Below are 24,169 nucleotides of genomic sequence, written 5' to 3'. Positions count from 1 at the left end.
CCTAATCTGTACATAAAACGTATGCATAACTGCGGCAGTTCTATATATTTATACAGGAACTATTATACATTTAATTAGCAATTTCTGAAAGCAATTAAATAATTCTTTAGGCAAATAATATTTGAATACTAGGCTAGGGTTTACTCGGCATGCAACTTAGGACATCCTTGAATGAATATTCCATATTGCCATAAGCCATGCAGAATGTTTTCTCTGTTTTCGTTTCTGGAGTTTTTCTTTTCTGTAATGCTATATAAAATTAAGACTCATCAAGGACTAAAGCTTATCCGAGATGTTAATTGAATGAAATACACTTTTATGAGAGTGGAATTAAATATAAAACTGAAGGAATTAAAAATCAAAAGTAGATCATGCCATATGTTTAATCTAAATAATGTTAATAGAGAAAGTGCTTTTTGTGCCTTCTCTCATTAGAAATTATCTTAGGAAACAAATACTGTAAACTACTCCTTAGGGTTTTATGCACATCATGAAGTTTTTTAATTAGTCTCTTATTGAGAGAAGGAGCTCCCAGTTTCCTTAAAGTCATATTTTCCTGTCTATTTCACAAATAAAAAATGTCAGTTACTTCTAGAACTTCAATATAGCAAATAAATTTAGCTGCTGAACAAGCACCTTCACAAAAAATGGAAATATTAGATCAGAAGAAAAAGCAACTTTTATCTGCCCCACATATTTCAAAGTGACGGTAGACATTTATTTAACCCATTAACCCTTTTCTACTATGGAGAAAAACCTCCAGCAAAGTAGGTTCCTTATTCCAAACTACTAGTGGTCACCCTTGTATGACTATGAAGCCCATTTCCTGCAGTTCAGACACTAGGATTCATACACAGACTTTCCAGCTAAATTTTCCTAATAAGAACTTCTCCGTTTACTTGGGCTTTGACTGAAATTGTCCCAAATCTCAAGAGGAGTGAGGACCATGAAACTTAGTGAAAACAGAGTACTCACTATTTTTTTTATTGTCACAGACAAAGACTCTTTATTGTTTGAGTATCCTCAGGGAGTCACACTGACAGCCAAGCTTACTTTTGCTGTCCTTCAAGTAACATAAATGCTATATCTTATATAAAAGCTTATGAACACAGTCACAAAATTTGAAGAAGCTATCTCAGAGGTGAAGTCTTACCAGAAACTCAGATTTTCATTATTTATAGTTTTCCCATTTGGCTAATTTCTTTTTGATCAGTCACACAAAAAAGACATCAGCGGGATTTTCCAGGTGTTGCCATCTTATCTTCATCACTTTTGCTTTACTGTTGTGACACCGATTTAAAATGTTTCTGATATGTCTATATGTCCAGTGTCTATGCCAGTGAAATAAAGGGTCTTTCAATTTACTACTCTTTTTTTATATTTTTTATTTTTTTTATCTTTATTTTCTTTCTTCCCAGGTTGTTATATAACTTGGCCATAAAAACACTGGCACACACAAAATCAATTCTTTACTGAGAATGTTATGCTGAGATTTAGCCTCCAGCAGATCTTTACCAATGAGCTGGAAACTGAGCATTTCCATTACAAACAGAAAACAAGTGATGCAGCAGTTCAAGGGTTACACAGTTAAAGGAAAATGCCTTCCCTTCTTTATACAACCAAAAATTATTTTGCAGCAGTGTCTAGAATTTGCTTCCTATGACGTTTGGTGAATTGAAAACAAAACAAAACAAACAGAAAGACTGAGATACAGATGTTATAAAGCTGTCTACAAGCAAAACCTATTTCCTTTCCCCTCCCCACTAGATAATTCCTCCTATTTTTCCTCCAGCTGAGTTCAGATTCTGTTTCTGCCTAACAGATGAGAGAAGCTTCATCCTACTGACTATATAACAGTCATTTCATCATATATTTCCTCAAAGACATGAGAAAAAAGTCCAGAAACAAAACTCAAATTGCTTAGGAGAAAATTTACTGGCAAAAAAAGCTCATGCTCAAATTTGTGCCTTATGCCGATTAATGTCATGATCTAAAATACATTTGCGGAAGCCTCACACATGCACAGCAGCAATGTGCCTTGGAAACTATCACAAAGAAGCAAATTTGCTGTGACATAACACTTTGTCAGCCAGAGAACCCCGTGATACTAAAAATGAGGGGAGAACCTAAGCGCTTAGAGCATTAAATCCTTCTCTGATTCAGCTGAGAAAGGGCTGAATCTGGAGCTGTGCCCAGCTGGGGAAGACACAGGTGAGCAGAGCAGGATGCAGCCTCATGGCCTTGCAGGTGTGGGGTGAGCAGGGGAGGGTGGTGGTGCTGCAGTCTGGGGGAGCTTTGCCATAGGCCACCCCGGGGCTCTGCCATGCTGATGGCCCTCCAGCACATGGGTGGCAGGTAGATCTGGCAGTCAATTGGTGTAGCCACAAGGATGGTATCACCCAGAGATTAAACTTAATTGCCATATTCTAAGCCTGTCAATCCCAATTCTACACGTGTTTTTGGAAGATTTGCCCGAGGTTCCTACAGAAATTTCAGATACCCACATAGCATGTTTGTTATGAGCAAGTTACTGCAGCCTTGCTTTACCCAGTGGGAATGGATCCTGCTAGAGGCTCTTCTCCCTCAGCTGAGGTAGAGGGCTTGCACCTAGGCTGTTAATTTATGCCAAAGTATAAATAATTACATTACTTCATTTTCTCTCAAATATCTTCCCCTTAGAAGATGTACAGAACTATGTAGCTTCTTCCCTGATATACACAGATGTTTTTATGGACTTTTAAGGGCCACTGGCTGATTTAGCCACGTATTAGGGGGGTCTCTTGTTGGGTGAATGCCTACAGAACTAAAAGAAAAAATTCTCCAGAATAGTTTTGGATGCTTTAAAAAATTTTTCTGCAGACACTAATGGGATGCGTGAATGCTGTGAACTAGGACTGCAAATAAAGACCTTTCAGATTAGTAGCCATTTCTATTCCATTTTTTCAGTCTGTGGAAAAAAATGTATTTTATTCTATGAAACAGTTTATTGTTTGATGCAGCCAAACCTGTTGACCCTGGGGAGGCAGCCACAGCAGCCTTCCTTGAACAGAGTGAGGAGGAGAGTCAGATCACTGGGACCAACCCAGCAAATAGCCCTGAGCAAAGGTCTGCTCTGCAGAAAGTAGCCTGGCCAACAGCATCATCTCCAAGGAAGGAAAACAAAACTTTGCTGATTAACAGTCTTTGGGGCTTCTGCAAAACCAAGAAATGACAGAGAGGATTAAAGAGGGAGACTGGAAAGATGGGAAAATGAGTGTAAAACAAAAAAAAGTTAGGGATGTGTCTGAAAAATGAGTAAAACCAGTGTGCCAGGGTGCTCCTAATGAAAGATTTGGGACAGAAAGAAGTGTTACAGTCTTAAGCATTCACTTTTCAGGGTGTGGTTCCTTTTCAGAAAATAGGATTTTTAAAGTTCTTACTCTAAGTAGTAGCACAGAGTGTACTTTCATATTAGGCATGAAACAGGCATTCAGATATTAAAATTGTTCTTGTTATCAAATGCTTAATAATATCTCTGCTGTACTTCAAGCAGTAAAGAATATACGTTTGGCTTAATTTATTCACAAAAGTTTTCCTGCTGATATGCCCAGAACCACCCATGGGAATGCAAGACTGGAAGTTGACTTCTGGAGTCCCCAAGATCAGGACCTCCATCAGGATAAATCTTGTCATAAATTGATAAGCTCTGTCTAAAAATAGGCAAGATTTATGCCTCCGTGGCTGTGGCAAAAGGCAGCCCCAGGTCCCCTCTCTGGTTGCTGGAAGGCATCCAGCTTCCAGATAGTGAACACCCCTGACCCGCCCTTGCCTGCTCATGTGAGAGAAAAGGGAAAACAACTCTCTTTCAGAAGGGAATAAACATCAGGTTTAAAACACAGAGGGGAGATTGGGATTTGGCCTTTGCTATTGATGAAGTTGCAGTTGCCTGATGTGAAGGAGGTATGGGTAGATAATTAATCTGCAGTGCGGCTGGTTGCTGGGAAGCTATTAACAGCTCACTTGGTTGATGAGAAACAGTGGTTCTGTGACAACATTTGGTTTGGCTGGTGAGGATTCATTTATGCAAATGACATAGAGCCTGTTTGTTGTTCCATTTCCGGAAACATCAGCTTCTGCTCCATATCAAAAGCCAAAAAAGACATTCCTTTGCATTTTTAATGTAATATTTAATTTTTTGGTGTATGACATGTCAAAGGCTTTTTAAAAGTTACTATTTATTTCTACAAATAAATGTTAATTAGTAAAGCTTTTTTAAAAGTTTATATACTCCTTAATACAAATTTAGTAACTTTAACACAAAGAATAATAATTTAATTTCCTTCCTTGTTTTTCAAATTTCAAATGATGTGTGTGAAATCCAAAGCTTCTTTTAATTTTTTTAACTGGTTTTAAACTCCCAAAATTCCAAATTGACATTAAAATAACATTATCAAAATTATTTAAAATTAGGTAAGGAAAATCATAGTGTGTAATGGAAGTTTTTAAACTGTACCAAAAATTTAAAAAGAAAACATTTCCTGTAAAATTAACTACTTGTTCAGTTTCAACCTTTTAGTGAGTTTATACAGCAACACTAATACAGTCATTGAAAATGTCAGCTTTTCTTTTCCTAGTATTTTGTAATTTTAAATTTGTAACATTAATGTTACAATTAATATAGTTTTTTCTTCATTCGGGCTCCTGAATTGGGGTGAATTTCTGTCACAAAGAAGCACAAGGAAAGAGAGCATACTGACTTACAAAATCTGTCTACGCCTCAGCTTCTCTAACACTGGAGATACATAATATCTGAAGTTTTCATCAATCCCTGAGAAACAGATAGCTTTAAAGTTTACTTCCACATCCCCACTTGCCTGATTTCCAGCACAGCCTAGGTCCAGGGTTTTGACTCAAGCTCATTTCTTAATATTTAGCTAATTTAAATGCTAATTAGACTAATTTGATGAATAAAATGTGGTAGGAATTCATTAACAACTTTGCTGCTATTGCTTTATGTCTACAGAGAAATTTTCTAAAACAGGACTCCAGGGACAGTAGCGCATCTGTTAGCGGTTGAACAAGTTGGACATTTTTTGTAATACTAAACCTTAGGGCTGGTAATATATTGCAGAATTGCAGAAGAGATGGAGGAGTGGTTTTAAATTTTCCAGATCTAGCCCATCTTGGACATAGGCCACTAACGAAAAAGGGGCCTTATGCTGTCCTGGGCCCATTTGCTTCATGGGTTTTGCTCCGAGTTTTATAAACAGAGAAAGAGAACATGCCTTCTCTCTGTCTCTCATTACCTCCTGCGCTTGTTCCAGCTGATATTACAGTTGTTCTGCCTGACATTATTGCTGCCTATACAAAGAACTCACACCATTCACCTCAAATCTGATACTGTGGACAGACCTTCATGGTTTTGTTGAGCCGCATGAAGTCAGTGAGGCTCCACTGAGGTAGAGCAGATGGAAAAATGAATTAGATTATATCTTTGGAAGAACAGTCTTGGGTTGTTTGGGGTTTTTTTGTGTGTGTGTGTGTTTAACTTTGGCTTTTGTTTTGGTTTGGGTTTGGTTGCTTTGGGTGGATTTTATTTTGTTTTTCCTTTTTTTTTCTGCAACATGCAGTTGACGCAGTCAAAAAGGTACTTAGGCAGATGTCAAATTTTCAAGGTGTTACTTTGAATCTGTTAACAAGAAAAGTTGCTCTTATGCTTAATTAGGTGACTGAATCTTAGCCTGAAAAATACAGAAAATAAGTCCGATGGGTAACTTCTATGGGACTTTATAAGAAAGGAAAAAGGTTTCTCTAAAATAAGAGAGCCTTTCTGCAGAGCTAGCAGGTGGCTGTGTTACTGCAGTGTATGTCACAGCTAACTTTCTCTTAAATTACTCTAGGTAGCACTGATGAAGACACTTTGTTTCCTTTCATGCATACAGACAACCACACTCACAGTGGAATACCTTTTCTGCACTACACTATTATTATTTAATGCTGGCTGTCTGCTAGGAACACATAGTGTGCCCTTTTCTGAATAAAGAAGGCTGCTGCAGGAACTGCAATGCAATCAGAAGTGAAATGGTCCCACACAGAAGCCTGTCAATAGTGTTGTAATGCAAATGAAAACCCGACCATTTTTCACAGAGAAAATAAGTTTTCCCTGTAAATCTGACTAGTAATTAGCTGTTCAACTGAAAATACCTTTTCTCTGGGATTGAGCTCTGAAGCTCGTTTCACTCTAGATCAGCAGTGTTTATCCTGTACCACCTCTTCTGATTCCTACTCCATTAACTTTCCCATGCCATCTTAAACTGAAGTTAGGACTTCTGAGAACTGGTGGCACTGCAAATTATGAACTGGCTATATCTCAATGAATCCAGTTTATCTGTCAATAAGCGCGCGTGTCTCATGATACTGAGCTTTTCCTAGTCTTCCAGTGTTGCTCAGCCACAATTTACCTGGAGGAGGGGTGAAAATATTTTCTGTCTGGTGTGTTGCCAGGGACTCATGGCTGAGACTGACTACGAGGAAAGCACTGATGAGAAAAGTTTGATGCCATAGGGATGTTTGTATAATCTTTACTGGAAGAAAGCAGAAACTCATGTTGCCTTTTGCAAGTTTTGTATGACCTGAATGCACTATAAGAAACAGAAAAGGTCTTATAGAGTGGCAACAAGTGAAAGTATGTTTTGCTTAAAAAGATTCTATTTTGGACTCTGATTTCCTGCTGTGGCAGCTACCAGTGACTAGTTTAATTTGTGTGTAGAGCAGCAGCCCCAACAGGGTCATCTAAAAAATCCCCCAAATCTGGGGGAAATATGGATTGAGGTCCCTCCCTGCTTAAGTTTTAATGTGATACTAAAAGTGGAATACATCACTAAGGAAACTCCAAAGCCTGTAAACATCTCTCTGAAAATAAATATAATTAAAATATGACTTTTAAATCCACATATGTATTTATATACTTAATATTCTTTAAAAAAAAACACAAAACAAAACAGATCAGTGGCCAATAGAAACCTAAGAATCATTGTGGATCTGGGTGTTGCTATTTCTTAGCTTGAGTTTTCCACCTGTAAATATTACTCTGTCTCACAAAGGACCCAAAAAGATAAATATGTTACAGATTGTGAGTGATGTGCTGAAGTGTAGCAGTGGTGGAAACCATGCAAACATAATGAAAAGGGAACAGGAAAGAATGTAAAGGAGGTCATCTCTATAAAGACTAACATCTATCAGTGAAAAAGCTCTGATTCAGTTTACCACTATTTTAATTTGTTTCTGCACTCATGGGTTTTTGTTTTGTTTTGTTTTTAGGGGTTTTTTGTGTGTGTGTGTTTTTTTGTTTGTTTCCTTTGTTTAAACTTTTGTTCCTGGATGCTAGAAGTGAATGTAATTAAGTTTACAAGTACTTCAAATGGAGGTCAGTACTCACTTCTACATGTTGACAGGTCTGAATGAGTTTCGCCAAAAGAGTTTCCAGTTCAGTATTCCTCTTAATAAGGCTGGTGAGGTTACTTTCCAAGTTTTGCTGGCAAAAAGAAAGAAAAGAACACATTAGCATTTTGAAGAATTTAACATTTAGGTGAACAGTTGGAGAATTCATATGTTGTATTGAATTTTGTAATTACACAGGCATGAACTTAAGACTTTCATTTTGATACGCTCCATTAGATGTTTTGTCTGTGCGTTAAGTATGGCAAGACAAGAGAGCAGAACAGTTCAAGATAAGAGTGAGTTCTAGAAAACAGAGTTTCTAAGGACCTAGGAAAAACTAGGTTAAGCAGTTAGTTTTAGTCAGGGGTCAAAAAAGGAGTAAGGTAAAGAGCAGGGAAGGCAAAAACATTTCACAGAAAAAACCTGGTTTATTTTGGCTGAGAACTGTTTTCAAGTCCTTATTTCCTGCCCCCAGTGTAACACCTGAATTTAAAAGCCTGCTGCTAACTGAAGTCTTCAAGCATGTGCCCCTTTGGGACTGTACTTGTAAGCTCCCAGTAGATGGGTCAGCACTTTCTTTGGATTCACAGTGCTGGGGGGGGATTGATCTAATTGATTTAATTCCTAAAGTCAGCAGAGTTGTATTTTTTAATAAATTATTCTAAAGAAAACAATCCTTACTACATATAAGAATGAAGTATCTACTCACAGTCTGTGCCTTCACTAATTGTTCTTAAGAGAGAACCTGTGGTTTGTGTGTGTTTATTAACTGATTAGGGCCACAAGAAATACCAGCAAGTGTGGGAGCTCTAAGTGCTTTCCAGCTTCCAGATATGAGGCTGCATCCTGGCCATTGTAATACAATTGCATGTGAGACTGAAATCTAGAAACAAACGTTTCAGCCTCCCTTCTCCTCGCCATATCCACAGGAAGGAAATCAAGGTGCATGAGGAGGAGAAGGTCTGTGATGGCTTGTGACCCACCCCCTGGTCTGGCCACATGAAGACCAGGATGCTGCAGAGCACCATGAAACCTGCAACTACCAGCTCCTTGCTTTTTACTATACATGCCACGATAGCTGCTATTTTACATGAATTTCCATCTTCTGGAAGCACACAGGCATGAAGAAGTCCTTGGTTTTACATTACATGCAAAGTTTCCACAGAGATAAAAAGCCCTTGCACATATAACTTGAGTGCATAAAAAAAAAAAGAAAAAAACCCCAAGTCATTAGAAGACTCCTGACTGTAAACTTTCATTTATTTCAGTAACTTCAGGGATATTTATTTCATTTTGAGAATCCTGGGGACCGCTGCTGTGACAAGCTGTTCGTCGTAGTTACTCACCTATGTAAACGTGTGAGACTAGTCCCTTGCTTAGTGTGCCTGACAGGCTGACAGTCCCTGCCTTTTAATTGTACTTTACTCTTGGATCAGCCCTCTGAGTATCTTGGAAGTACTGAACAAGAATACCAGAACTGGGCCCTGTGCTTCTCTCCTCACAAAGGCAGTAGTGTCTCTGCAGAGCTCTCATTAATTTCATACCTCCTCATCTTTTATTAATGGGCTTCTTCACACTATTACTTCCCCCTCCCCCCCCAATATATCTATTACATCGCTTAAGTCATTTCAGTTAGTGTTAACTCACCTGACTTTTCTCATCCTTTCTTTCCTCCTGCACTCTTACCACCTCCATGCATGTAATTAATGAGTGTGTGTGCATGTGTGTTTTCTGGTGCTGCTACTCCCTGCCTATTTCAAACATTTTGTTCCTTGCCCTCCCTTTCTGCTGCCATGTAGTCTTCTTACTCAGAATCAGGATGGTTTAGGTTGGAAGGGACCTTAAAGATCATTTACTTCCACCCCCCCTGCCATGGGCAGGGGCACCTCCCACTAGATCAGGTTGTTGCATGTGGCTGCAAATGAATAAAGTATTACACTGTTGCACCACACATTCTCTGGCAGACACTGGAGGAGCAGTCAGTCCTGTTCCATTAAAGACAGCGTAGGATTTTGATGGCTTTACATATATAACCCTTCTGAGAAGCGTGATGGGTGTTTGAAGTATGTAATTTTGGCATTTTCTTCCCAGCACAAGCACATGTATCGTGTATCACAAGCTCTGGCTGCAAAAATATCTTCTACACTGCATTTATTTTATAGCCCATTAAAACAATGAGTAACAAGAATGAGCATTCTTTATTGAACAGTTTGAGCTATATCTCGTATTTCTATAAACTGTACTGTGAACAATCATTTAATTGCAAAGGCATGTTTGCTGAGCTGTAAGATGTCCCTTTGTAGGGCTGAGACTCACACACAAAGTCAAAATACTATATATAGTTACCATAGCAGATAGCATTTATCTTTAAAAACCAGTTTGTTAAGGGGGTCCAAATGTGTAAATACTCTTGAAATTATATGCCTTCTTATTGCACATATATTAATTTTGTGCATGTTCTAATATTTTATACATAAAAAAATAAAATACAAATGTAATTCTTAATTGAGATTGCCTAATTTCAAATGTACTACTGGACAAAATATATTCCAACAGTTGGAACCTACTATGAATGTTCTTAAAGCTATTATGGAATACTGCAGTGATTTTAAATAACATGAAAGCATCTACAACCAGGGCCATTAATGTATGAAGAGTATTTTTCTCTGAAACAGAAATTTATTTACCTATAGATTATTACATCCAGGATATTTTCAAATTCTGCATATAGAACAAAATTTTAGAATAAGTTCTCTATCTAGAGAATATAAACATATACCCATACATAATTTTATGGCTTCACACTGGTCTCTCAATATCCACTGCAGTTCCAAATTATGAAAATGGAGGATAACTATTAATCAAGTGAGCTGCCTTATAAAAATTAGATTGAAGGTATTCCTGTGCTCTAGCTCCTTGATCTCTGACATTTTCAAACTGGAAAGGCTAGAGTTTTGTTTCCTTGTAGTTTGGTATGCAAGAGATTGGGGTCTTATTAAGTCAAGACAGATCAGATTTTTGATAAACTTCTGTTGAAGAACATTAATTTATATAAATGCATTACTAAATAGAAAGAACTTGGCAGCTGCTTTCTGAAATTAATACCAATCTTTTCAGTTTCACTCAGGCAAGTACTGAACAGCAGCTCTTAAAACTGGCATGACTTGAAAGTTTTAAAGGTCATAAAACTTGATCAATTATTGCAGTATGTTTACCCAGATTTTCTCTTGGCCATATCTTCCTTTAGTTATTTGCTCTATTCCATTCCCATACAGACCACGGCATCATTTTGGTTACCACATAAGAGTATGTGCCAGAAGCAGAGTCCAACCCCTGCTGTCTTTCTTTACTCTGTTTACAGGGAGCTAGAGAGGGCCTGAAAGACTTTAAATTTCAGAAGTGCTTTAACTTGCTCAGACATTCCAAACTGTCACAAATTCATTTCACATCCACACCTGAAAATTCCCAGGTTGTGTAAAACTTCAGCCCTGATTTTGGAGCTCTGACCATGTTTAAAAATTGATCCAGTGCCATGGACCAAAATTGTGAACTGCAGCCAGTTTTTAAGTCTGAAGAAATCATGCTCTTGGATTATGATGAGTATATGTGAAAATGAGTGGCAGAATAAGCTTATTCAAAGTATCTTCCTTCTTCCCACATAATCTTCTACTGTTTTTCTCTCGGGTGAACAATATTGCAACTGTATTTTTAGAAATGTTCTAGATAAATCATAATTTCTTAAACACTTCCACCTGCCTTCCTTACCTTTTTTTTTTTTTTTTTTTTTTTTTTTTTTTGTCACGTGCCAATTTTCATCATTACCTGTCTATTAAAGACTGATCTTAGAAACACAGGGGCTGGTTTTCAAAAGAAGTGCAATAGTTGCTGTTCATTTGCTGTGAACTGTTTTTATGCATGCTAACTTAGTGGATGCAAACTGCTCACAAAAAACAAAAGCCAGGCTGAATGCTTCCTGACTTATCAATGCAGACTGAGCCCAAGATCTTGACATTCTATGAGTGCTTTGCAACTGTTTTTATTATATCCAGTATAAAGTGAAAAAAATGCTAACTGTCCATTTAGCATGGTCTGACAACTATTCAACATAAATATTCCTATAATCTTGGGATAAATCCAAGTAGATGGAATCACAGACATGTTATTGAAAAAGACAGTTGAGGATGATGTTTCATTTTGACTCTGCATGCCTAAAAAAATTATATGATCCAGGGACTGGAGTCTGAAGTTGGAAAAATGAATGCTAAAAATTAGAGGAAGGCAACTCAGAATTGGATGCTTTCTTTAAGCTGCTGTCTAAGCTCACGCTGAAGGCATGATCATGTGGCAGTAACGACTGCGTGAGGCTTGTGCCCTGATTGAAGTGGGAGGTCAGACTACATGATCATAATGGTCTCTTCTGGCCTTTAAATCTATCAGTCTATGAAAACCAAATGTGAACCCATGGCCTTTACCAAATTAACAGTCTCACGCAAAGCATTGCTTGTCTGAAATAGGAAGGTAGCACAAACAGATAGTCCTAAGCTACTATATGAGTTGAAAATGCTGTCAAAATAAATTAATGTCAGCTTCTTAAGAAAAAAATGCTGACTTGTGTGCTCCTGCCTTGCGACAAAGCAAAGAAATCAACAACATCCCAGACATGTTCTTTTCAGAAGCATTTTCCCGGTCAGTAAAAAATGTGTACTCCAAGGGCCACAAGACAAAACATACAGCTACCAGCTACAATGAGATTTAAAATTCCATATGAAGTAAAAGCATTGTATTTTTCTCACAAAAAATATTAAAAATAGTCTTTTTTCTTGCCATTGTTATATGTAAGTACACATTTGTATTTTCCACTCAGTGCTTACTAGAAGATTTTGAGAACCAATCCACTGAAACTGGATAACACATTGAGGGACAATACTTTATAACACCAGTCTTGCTCATCATCCCTGATCAAATCCATCATGATCAAAGCCCTCTGGCAGCAAACATTGACATCAATTTGCATTTCCTTTGCTCCTGGTGCAGAAGTAACCAGGGTAAGGCATATTTTGAGGCTATCTCCTAGTTCAAAAAAGAAAAGAACTTTGGAGAGCCTTCTGGGGTTAGTAGACCCCTGCACAGGGAAATTAGGTTAAGAAGTTATATGGCTTTCATGAGAACCACAGCTACACTCCCATCATCTCTTTTCAAATGGTCGAACTGAAACCGAGGCTATATATTTTCAGATTTGGTTGGTTAAAGCATGTAACCAAAAGCATCACTGTTACACCGCAGTAAAACAAAGATGAGGAATGAAACACCATGAAGCAGAAGCGTGACCGTACCCTAACTTATTGAAGCTTGCAGGGCAACCAGAGCAGTACTGACATGGCAGATCAGTCTTTAGTACATGCAGGCAAGCTGGAGATCATAGATAAACACCCAATCACTAACAAAGTCTTCACACATCTTCAGTGCAACTGTTTTTCCTCCTAAGGCAAGTAAGTTTTGCTTGCCTGTGCTCCAGTTAGGTTTCCACCTCGTCGTGGTGACATACCCTATGAACCAGGCCTGTTGTCTCCAGGACTTGTGTCTAACCTTTTAGAGAAGTTGTCAATCAATTCCAGAAGAACTGCCAGAATATCAAGCATGGTTTTCAGCCAGGTTTGGGGTGGATGCGAGTTTAATGTTTCCTTTGGTGTTCTTTATTTAAATGGACATGCCAGGTGCACATGGAAAAACTTAAGCTAATTTTTATTCTATGTACTTATCCTGAAACAGATGACTACTCTTCCGTAGGATACACATGCTCGACCCTGTATTTCTCCAGCCAGAGAATGGTAACATTTGCGGTTAATAAGAATGATTGACCTCAGGTCTCAAATGTGCAGAGCTTGACAACTGCATTCCATATTTCTGTGTGAAAAGAAATAACAGCTATGATGTTGATACACTCCTGGGGACTAAGATTTTTACCTCAAGTGGTTACAGTATACCACAAAGAAAGACTCGTGAGATACAGCACTGTTAATTAATTGTCCAGGACTATTTTTAGTAAAAGTACAATAAAAATGGCTGCATTTGAAGCCACAATGACTTAAATGACACTAACTAAGTTGGGCCTGTTTCCATGTTTAATAGGAATGTCACTTACTGTTTTTAATCAACCCTTATTTAAAATGGAACATTATGAAAATTAAAGGAAATCCAAGCATTTCAGGTCCTTGACCACACAGAAACTTTGTTAACTGATCAGACAGTATTCTAGGGAAAACCTACAACTGAATTCTCAATTCCCTGCAAAGCCATGCCTTCAAATACACCATGGGTGATTGCCACTTGCAGCCATGGCTCTGCCCTTTGATTTAATTCTGCCTTGTGAGTGTCTTTGCTGACATGCTTGTTAGCCTTCCTTCACTGCTTCTCCTTTCTTCTTCAGAGCTTAAGAGAAATTTCAGTGCTGGGATCCGAGGAAGAAGGACAGGACAAGAGCCATATGCAGCACACTACAGCAGTAGTTTTCCTTTGATGTGCAGTATTAAGTTTGGGAAAGAAACAATATATGTACTTAAAAAGTACTCTGTCTGTAGCAGGGACCATGATTACCAAGAACAGTGATCAACAGATCTGATGCTGCTTAGTTATTATCTTCAATATTATAATGTGAAATGGACATACAAAAAATGAAAAGAAAATATAATTTTCTTTTCATACAGAGAAAGCAATTTGTTTTCCAGGGGCATTCAAACATGTTAAAAGAACTTTGCTCCAGATAATTACAAAACTGACTATATAGGACAAGCAATTTTTTTAGAGATTCCCATTTCAATTAAACTATTAGAAGATATCCAAATACCGGCGTGGCTGGGATCTAGGGGGTTGGTTCAGCCCTACTTCTAATGAGTCATTAATCAAAGAAGGACCGGAATAATAATTAGAAATCAAGGATCAAGAAAGACTAGATTAAGCATTTGACTAAATTAAAAACCAAAACCAGTCTTGGACTGATACGTGAGTTAATAAAGGTTTGTAAAGCTGCAGATTTATTTGAAGTTCAAATATATTAGATTTTTTTTTGTTTTTGCTTCAATGCAGTAGTCAAACTAGAAGGTGAAGTGTTAAAAGAGCACATTAAGTACCAGACACCCTACATTTAAAGCATTAAAAACTTATTGTGGAGAGCTAGAGGGTTCATAAGCTCATTGTTTTCCCCATGGGCTAATCCAGTGCAATGAAGGGGGTTAAGGAGGACTTGAACTGTTGCACAGCTGTCCTGCAGCATCCTGGCTGCATCCACTTCCAGCCTCCCAGGACATAGAATGTACTTGAAATCAGGACTTCAATAAGAGCTCCTGCTCATGAGATGCTTAATCTAATCTTGTGCAAGAGAGAGCTGGGAAGTATTCATTCCAAAAACTGAAGTTCTGAGTTTTGCACATAACTAACGACAGACATCTCTATGAAGAGAAAGCAAAAAGCTCATCTAAAGAGCCACAATTTATGCAGTGTTATTAAAGTCCTGGCTTCTACAGATGTCTGCCTAAACATTTCTAAAAGTTTGTGGTTTATTTAAGAGGTTGTATTATGGAAAAAAATCTGTTTCTAATCAGTCAGTACATATTACTGCATTTTGCGGTTGAGAAATTCCATCTTATCTAACCAGGTATGTATAAAAAGCAATTCGGTATTATGCAAAGCTGGCAGATTAGAAAGGATGGCTATGTATGTAAGCATTATGGAAGGTCAACATGATGATTTGGTCCATGTTAGGCAGCAGACCAATGGAGCTGTTGCAACCCTAATTCAGCTCTTTCTGCTGGCTTTTAACAAAGCTCCATTTGAGGCAGCTGCACCCATCTGCATTTATATTTCTCAGTATGGCGAACAGTACTGTGAAGGCCCTCTCTAGATTGGCCTCCTGAGGATATTATTTGTCCATCCAGATAATGAAGCTGGCCCAGGTGGAAGGACAGGCACATTGTCACCGTTCGACTCAGGTTCGACAACCTGAGTTGACGACAACACTCCTGCCTGTACAGGGCACACAATGGCATCGCCTGCAAGTGGTGCAGCTTCTAGCAGTTGGGCTAAACAGACCTGCAGGAATCTATTCCAGAAATGGGAGTGACTTTCTGTGCAGTTCCTCTATACTAAGGAAACAGATGCTTCTGTGAACACAATATATTCCCAATTGTTACTCTGGTGGCATTTTAGGAGCCACACAGATGTACCAGATGTACACAGAGCACAGCAGCTCTTTTGGAAAAGGCTGATCCCACTGTCCAACAGCATGGTGCATGAGGCAAGTGTCAACCAACCAGTCCACCAGGAAGACCCAATTCAGACTTAGGGTGAATCATACAAAATGAAGTACCATTTACTATTAAGTTTATAGTATTTTGGCATATACTGTCCAGGATTTTGCCAAGAGGTACACCATGAGCTAATTCTTTCACTCTGGAGTGCTCTGGTCTTGCAACACTGAAGTCACTGGTGGCTTTGCCTTTTCCTTACTGGGGAACAGGTTCCAGCTGCAAAAGGTTACTCACAATAAAAAAGCTGGCACCCGTCCGGTTTAGTGCTCATTCTGGCACATGCTCATTGACTTGCTACCTGCAGTTAGAGCTTGGTCTAGACAGAAGTGTAAATCTCTCTGTGTTGTCTTCTCTCTATTTGCTCTATTTCCTATTCAATAAGCTAAAACCCTCTACTGTATTGAGTAAATGTCCCAAAAGAAGTCTGGTATGGTAAAGTTGAGTTACTCACAGTTTTAAAGTTTAGACATGGACTTAAGTACTTTTTTGAAAAGAAGGCTTAATCATTCATCTAAAATACTTGTCAACCTGGCCTGATAATATAATTTATCAGTATTCTTCTGTACAAGTTTTTGACCATGCACCGGATCTTGAATTTTGGAGTTCAGAAAATACGCATTCTTGACTCAGATTTCAGCTCCAGAGTTCTTATATTTAAATCTTTCCTCCAGTGGATCTAACTGCATTCCCACACATCCTGATCTGCCTCACCACTCTCTACCTTCAAAAATATATGTGTATTTTGCCTCTTTTTCTTTGGTCATGCTGTGACCTGTCCAGCTGCTCCCTCAATGCACCCCCTACCTCCTCCTAGATTTTATGAACTGGAGTTGAACCCAGTTGCTGGCTCTTGCTTTGCCAATAGCACATGGTGCCAAGAGTTTTTGGGTGGAAGGTCTGAAGGCAACTTGGATGCTCAAGGAAATGCTAAGGAGGTGAGGGCTGTGTGCTATAGCCAGGAGAGCACCCAAAGAAATAATTCCTTCCCATGCTAAGGTGTTATTTTTCCATCCCTACTGGAATCCACATTGATGCATATTAAAATGCAATAATCAATTAATTGTTAATCCAACTATTATTTGAAGCCCCAGTAATTCAAGGACAGATTATAATTTAACAGCCCTTGACAATGTGTATGGAATGGTTAAAAAAACCCAACCAGCCAACAAAAGCAAATATCCCATGTGGAGGTCAGAGCAGACTTGCATATTTCACTTATTTTTCAGGATTGCTGATAATCACAGATGTGTTTCATTTTACTAATATGAACTAGTCAATTAGTATGAACTAATGAATTGTTCATACTAATATGAACAATTGCATGAGGATACTTCAAAGTAGTGTGTTTTGGCTCAAGAAAGTATGTTTGCAAGTACTTTTGTAGTTTATTTTTGCTACATTCCTATGATAATAAATCACTTGCAGCATGCCAAACCATAAACGTAACTCAAGCCAGTTCTACTTTGTCAATACTTGAAATCCCATCATTATACTCCCAACATTATTTCCCATTTTTTGCTTAAGATTACTCACACCTTGAAAGCATACCCAGGGTAAACCTTTTGGTAAAAATCAGTAGATTGTGACAATATGTTCCTAGTAGCACCACAGAACTCTGGTCTCTCAAAACATTTAAAACATATCATTAAAAAAAATCTTCTGCTGTAATTTGGCAGGGTGATAGATCACATCATCTGAAATCAAAGAATATTTTTAGGAAAAAAAAAAGTGTGACTTGTGCCCAAGTATGTACACCTGTAAGATTTCAAACTCGCACTGCACAAGCACAGTCTTACCTATCACTGTTTCAGTTTCCAACTCATTACTTTCTACTACAGCTTCTGAGCTGGAACTTTTTCTGTTCTTTTGACATTTCAGATTCTGAGCTGAAAAGCAGAACACTAAGGAAGGATCTATGTGTTCTCTTCATAAGAGATCTGGAACAGTCAGTAAGAGATCTGCAACAGTCAGTAAGAGATCTGCATGTTCTACTAGGAAGAGACTGTCAATGTTTTACTAATAAAATAAGGACAAGATGCTTTGTCTTTGGCCTTAACATTAGTAAATTTGTTAAATTTGGCAACAGAAAATACAGCACTTAATGCATAGAAAACAAAAGCAATTTCTAAGTACATATTTATCCTAGAATTTAATAAATGTCTAATTATGAACAAAATAGTTATGAATAATAGAGAATAAAACATCTGAATCCACAGCCTCTTTTCTATAAGGATGGCAATTGATAGGTATAACCCAATCTTTCTTAAAACCTTAGAAACTTATGAATAATTAAGATAATTTTGAAGTGCCATTTTCCTGTTGCCTCTTCTTTCTCCAGAATGCCAAATGCAGAAATGATGGTTCTCTAGAGGAACTCATATGTGAGCAATGAACTCTTCTATTTACCTTTGAATAATTTACGAAGAATCTTAGACCCTTTCACCTTATCTAGTCCAGCATACCAAAACTAGGGACACAGAACTGAGCTAGTCTTAGGTGGCATGCTGGTCATCTTCACAAAAGGTGAACCAACAGTAAGAAAACATAGAATCAGCCTGTCTGAACCCTCTCATATACCTTTGACCACTTTTCTGTAACCATTTTTGACAGGCATTCAGGTAATAAAAAAATATATGTGCCCACACTTTGGGAAAAAGACTAGCCATCTAGAGAGATGTGCAAATCCAATTATTCCTGGAGAAAGAGAGATGGAGATCCTGACATTTCATTTGACACATTTAGATAACATGACCAATTTATATAGATTTCCTCTGGAAAAATTACTCATATGATTTATCACAGCCTTTGAAGTTTTTTTTCCCTACTATCAAGGCTGGTAAACTTTTTCCACTGATAACATGAGCCAATGATGATTATATAAGTATATGATTTTTATGGCACTTTGGGAAGATATAAAAAGTGTAAAGCCCGTGGAAGTAATTTTCCAGGGCCTTTATTAACTAATTTTGATTTTGATCTCAGACAAAGTTTTCTTTTGAGAAAAGACATGAACTTAATTCACCCAGCACATTACTTTTGGTTGGTACTTTCTACATCTGCTGTTTCTCAGAGTCAGGCTTACTGACTTTGTAAGAAATATCTTCTCTTTTCATATAAAACATACACAAACAAGCATGCATTTACATGGGTACTCATACGTGTTCTGTAATGTGGAAAAAATAAGCTATGCAATGAGCCAAAGGTGTAGAGGAAGAATAGGGAGTCTCCTCTGGCAATTCTAAGCGTTATTAACAACAACATCTTGAGGTCACACAACACTGATTGAGGGCTGAGCTTGATTTAGCACACTCAACAGTATTTAAAACACCCTATGAAAATATGGCTCTTTTATTTCTTTTATTCTTTTCCTTGACTGAAAGCGTTAGGCTTGACTGTAGGAGTTAGAACTATTCTCCCTGCAGAAGAGAAAGCTCAGGGAGGACCTCATCACAGTATTTCTCTACCTAAAGGGCAGCCACAAAGAGGACGAATGCTCTATCTTCACAAGAAGCCACATAGAGAAGACAAGGGGCAACAGGTATAAGTTGCACCAGAACAGGTTTCATCCTGATCTAAGAAATTTTTCACAAATCATTCACTGCAACCTCCCCAGGGACATGGTAGAGTCCTCATCACTGGAGGTTGTCCAGATGCAACTAGGCAGATAGTCTAAATAACAAAATCTAGGCTCCCTTTCCCACAAAAGGTTGAACCATACCATTTTTCAACATCCCTTCCAAAATGAGATGTTCTATGATTTATGATTCCTTAAGTATATTTATTAGTTAAAAAGTAGTATCTATAACTGAGTCATTCTTCAAAGTGTGGCTCTCAGTGCATATGCAGGTATGTTCATGCATATGGGTGTGTTTTATCAAATACCAGAGTGAAAACAGCCCACAGGTTAGCTTGGGCTCTTATAGCTCACTGGGCTCCATGACTGTATTTTGAGATGATTTGCCCAGTCTGAGCTCATTTCAATTAAGCAGCCCTTTCCTAATTTAGAACACTACAGGGTCATTAACAGTCAAAAACATGCTATATATGGGAGAAAACTGACATCTCTCTAATTCCTACTGCCCTGCTCCACTTTTTCCCATATCTCCAGCAGTTTGGAAAGCAAGGCCTGGCAACACTTGTCAGCTCTCAGGTATTCAGGCTCTGCCAGACTGAGGGGCTTCGATTCCTCCTTTCTGCACACATGCCTGTTTGCCCCATGTCTGTGAGACAGCAAGGAAAATAATTGTGCAAATAGCTGAGGGGCCGAGGGAGTGCCAGGAGGACTATGCCATATATTCCCCACATAACTGATGTTGAGAGCAGCTCTGTTTTCCCTATAGCTCTGCTGTTTCTAGCAGCATATGCATTTTGCAGTTACACAGTGACAAGAAAAGCACGTTAGTGTCTGTAAGTCTTGCATTTTGTTGTAACTGTTCATGCAGGATATGGGAATTACATCTGGGAAATTGCATATTTCAGATAATATTGAATTTTGAAATTACAGCTCCATTAACTTTCCTTTTTTTCCCATTTGTTTCTGCCATACTGGTTCCTATTCTACACACTTACAGCATAAAACTAGCTTTTACCTGGGATTTATTAATTAGTAAGTATCTTACTCTATTTTATAGTTCAATACCTCAGGTTTCTTTCTTTTTTTTGTAATAATGTATTTGTTCCCAAAGTTAACGACAACTGAAATCTTGCCATGTCTTTGTTTCCATAGTAACGACCTTATTTCAACTGAAACACCAAATAAGGCCTTTAAAAGGCCTTAAATTATTCATTTCTATAATTAAATAAAATTTGATAAAACCAATTTTCTTAATAGAGATAAACCAGTAACAGTGCATACTTTGTGCTTTCCCTCTGTGAATTTCAATTACTTTTACAAAAGAGAAACTTTACGATCCTGATTGAATTTCCCTAAAATCAAATGCCTTTAACCCAAAATCCCACTGAAGGCTATACTAGTTTTTGTACTGAGTCAGTGGGCTTTGGATGAGATTCATCAGAAGTCTGTAAAGTTAAGAAGAATGTCCCTCCCATTACAGACACCAGTGTGCTGGTAACACATGCTTGTACAGGCAAGTAATCTCGGTGTTTGAGATATTGATTATTACTTTGATGTGGGAGTGGTATCAGCATATTCGACATCAAACTGTTGCTCAAACAACATAGACATGATTAACAATGATGACAAAAGCAATGACTCTAAGATGCTCAGGTCTGACATAGCAGAGGTTTGCTGCAGTTGCTACAGTCCATTAACACTTGAATGAATCAAAAACTTACTGGAGAAGGAAGTACAAGGAACTAATATATATCTAGGAATTTAATATTTTGCTTTAAATATTACAAGAGTTAGATTTCAGGAAAACCAGCGTTTAGGATTTTGGTAAGCTTGCAGGTTTTATCAGGTATGACTAATATGCCTATCATTATAGTACCCTAGGTGACAATTTTTTTTGGTACATTTTATTAAGCTATCTAAATTACGTTTTACACCATGAAGGAATAATATGGCTACATAGCTACTTTTATTAACTTCATTGACTTTGTTCTTTGAATTCTTATCTTCTTAAGCATAACAGGTTTCATTGAACAATATACTTTCTGGGTAGCGTCCAATTACAGAAACATCATACCTTTTCTACTTCACCTGAAATCTGCCATGGAGAAAGAGACTGTAATGTATTAAGAGATGTATTCAGTTTACAGTGCAATTGTGAGAGGTGATAAATACAACAGAACAGGAACTCCAAGGCATCTGCAGCCTTTACTATTTCATATACTCTATTAAAAAGAAAAATCTGATTTATTTTCCTTCATGCAGCATAGGTTGGGCGCTCTGAGCAAGGGTGGAAAAATTGCCACTCTTTTTTCAAGACCTGATCTGTCAGCCAGTGGCACCAGCTAGTTGTGGTTTAATGCTCCAGGGCTGCACTGGTGGGCATGGAAGTTTGAAAGACCTCTAATTTAAAACCACATCAGTTGAGAGAACAGATTCAAGCCTGTTTTAAACATTATTTTGCTTGATATGAAAGCTATAGGGCAAAAGGAAGAAAAAGCCTTAAAATGTGTGTGGATTGCTTTACAGAAAAGTACAAATTAAATTAAGATAATGTAATACTCTACAGTGTTAAAAAAGTGTAAAGAAAACCACCACCTAAATGTATTACAACTCCTTATCTAAAACTTGTGTCTATTTCTCAGTTTTCCCTGAACAGCCTGTCTGCCCTGTTTTTTTCTGTCCCATTAAATTGTGCTTGTTTTTCCACAGTTAGAAATGCCACTTAGCTGAAGTAAAGTCCTTAATTCTTTTGAGGGCATACACTGTGGGTTCTCCTAATTAGGATATCCTGTGGAAACTCAATTTAAAAAAAGACTGGAGAAAGAGGAAAGAAATACTATATAATATTTTGTACTGAAATAATGCACCAATTAAATAAGAATGCAAGCTAAAAATTGTTCACTCTTCATTTTTCCCTGGAGGTCTTGCAAAAGACTGAAAGCATTTTCGGTTTAGTCCCACAGATTTAAAAATTTGAGTGCTACTCTGCATCAGAGCTGTAATTAGTCACTTCGATACTAACAATGGAGTTTATAATTTCACACCAGGCTGATCATCACTTAAAACCATTTATTTCAGCTCAGTACCTCCCCTGCTAATTGGGATGTTTTGCTAGTGTTATGTTCCCATGAAGGTACAGTCATGTCATTACAGCCATTAGGTTCAACCTCTCCTTTTGAATACAATCCAGGAAACAATCCCCCCTGCATACATGTGTGTAGATAGCTGAATTTAGATACACTAACTGCTATCTAGTTCATCTGTCAGTTTTAGGTGAAATAAAATAATTAGTATTCAGTTTGTTGTGGTCTCTCTCATCCATGAGGTCATGAGATTCTGCAACTACCATGGTCATGTTTGGCCTTAGAAATGTTTGCTGGCGGCAAGATTTAAAATGTAGAAGTTTTGCTGTCCTCAAGGGGTTAATTCAGTTATTAGTTGAGTGTAAGAATCAGATGATTTACAGATTTATAGCTCAGTTCATAATTTATTCTCCACTATTTAGAACATGTTTCAGACTTATTAAAATGGTTAGTCTTAGCAGGAATAATTGTAGTTTCGCTTATGATTACACACATTTGACATTTCCCATTATTTGATCCTGATACCACAAACAAAAATGTCAAACTTTAATTATTCCAGATTACATTTTCCAGTTACAGTGTTACCTTGGTTTGATTTAATTTTTACTTTTATGAAAATGTCAGATAAAACCACCAGCTAATTTCACAAAACAAATCAGGAGAAATATGCTGCCATCTATGATAAAAACTCATGCTCTTCTGCTTCTGTGGTTTGAAAGGTGGACTTAAATTTGACAGGAGAAGTTTCTGTGCCAGGTATATGCCTTTTTGCCTTTTGCTGCTAGTCCTTCCAAATTCAGGCAAGATCTGAAAAAACTGCACATCACAGTTTTGCAACTAAAATCTCTGAAGATTGTCAACACTAGCTGAGCTCCAGACTCCCAGCTGACCAGACAGTATGTGTACCATCATGGTAAAGCTCAGGGCTATTAAAACCAAATTACAACAACCTTGTAATGACTCCTCCCAGCTGATGACCCAAAATGGGATGATATTCCAGATCTAAAACCAGAGAGCTTGTCTCTCCTGCGCCTTCAGTTCCCTTCCCATGAGGACCCACTAGTTAATCCAGAGAAGTTCTGTTGAAAATTGAAATGAACCAAGTGCCATAATTCAATTGACAAAGACATAGGAGACTAGCAATGAATAAAAATTGCTCCTGGTGAGGCAATACTGGAAGGAGGTGCTGGAAAGAAATTGGGATAGACAGCTGGAAAAGCAGAGAGGAAAGAATGACTTTGGGAAAGGATGCAGACTCTGGGAGTTAGGTGAGCTGGAAGCACCTCTGACATACAGCCAGACAAGAGAGCCTGGGAGTGAGAGGGTAAAATAGCAGGAGAGATGCTGGAAATGGTAACCCCAGGAATGAAAAAGGGGTACAGATCATTGAAAGATAGGGTGAGGGGAGGAAGCAGAGCAGAAGAAGGATGAAGGGAAAGGTCAGCATGAGTGAGATGGGAATCTGCATAAGGGAATTACTGTGGTGGGGAAACAGCTGGGACTGGGAAAATAAAGCCTTGCAAAGCAGAGCCACTGGGGCAAGACAACAGGGAGGGCAGAGCCCTGAGCAAAACTGGTCTGTGGGAAGGGATAGCTTACCTAAGACAGATGAGCATCCATGGAGATCCAAGCAGTCTGGGAACTAAAGGAAAAGGTTCAGAATAAATACAGATGTAGAGACAGGGAAATTATACTCTTGGGGCATGGATGCTGAGCATGTAAAACCAGGAAAGGATCTGAACATGCAAGAAGACTAAACTGGGTGTCAGGAAAAGGAAAGACTGAGTCTG

The 24,169-nt window shown here is 38.0% G+C and overlaps 1 protein-coding gene across 3 annotated transcripts in view; it reads right to left on the bottom strand.

Annotated features, from left to right (window-relative positions):
• MID1 (midline 1) overlaps window positions 1–24,169 on the bottom strand; it is a 246,440-nt gene that overhangs the window by 37,271 nt on the left and 185,000 nt on the right. For all 3 annotated transcript variants that reach the window (XM_051644192.1, XM_051644191.1, XM_051644193.1), the window contains exon 3: window positions 7,418–7,513. In XM_051644192.1, the coding sequence (XP_051500152.1) occupies window positions 7,418–7,513 (96 nt within the window). The remainder of the gene's footprint in view (window positions 1–7,417; window positions 7,514–24,169) is intronic.

The sequence above is a fragment of the Apus apus genome, chromosome 1, assembly GCF_020740795.1.
Source record: "Apus apus isolate bApuApu2 chromosome 1, bApuApu2.pri.cur, whole genome shotgun sequence".
NCBI lineage: Eukaryota > Metazoa > Chordata > Aves > Apodiformes > Apodidae > Apus > Apus apus.
The sequence above is the reverse complement of the archived record's forward strand: the minus strand, read 5'-3'. Positions and strand labels throughout refer to the sequence as shown.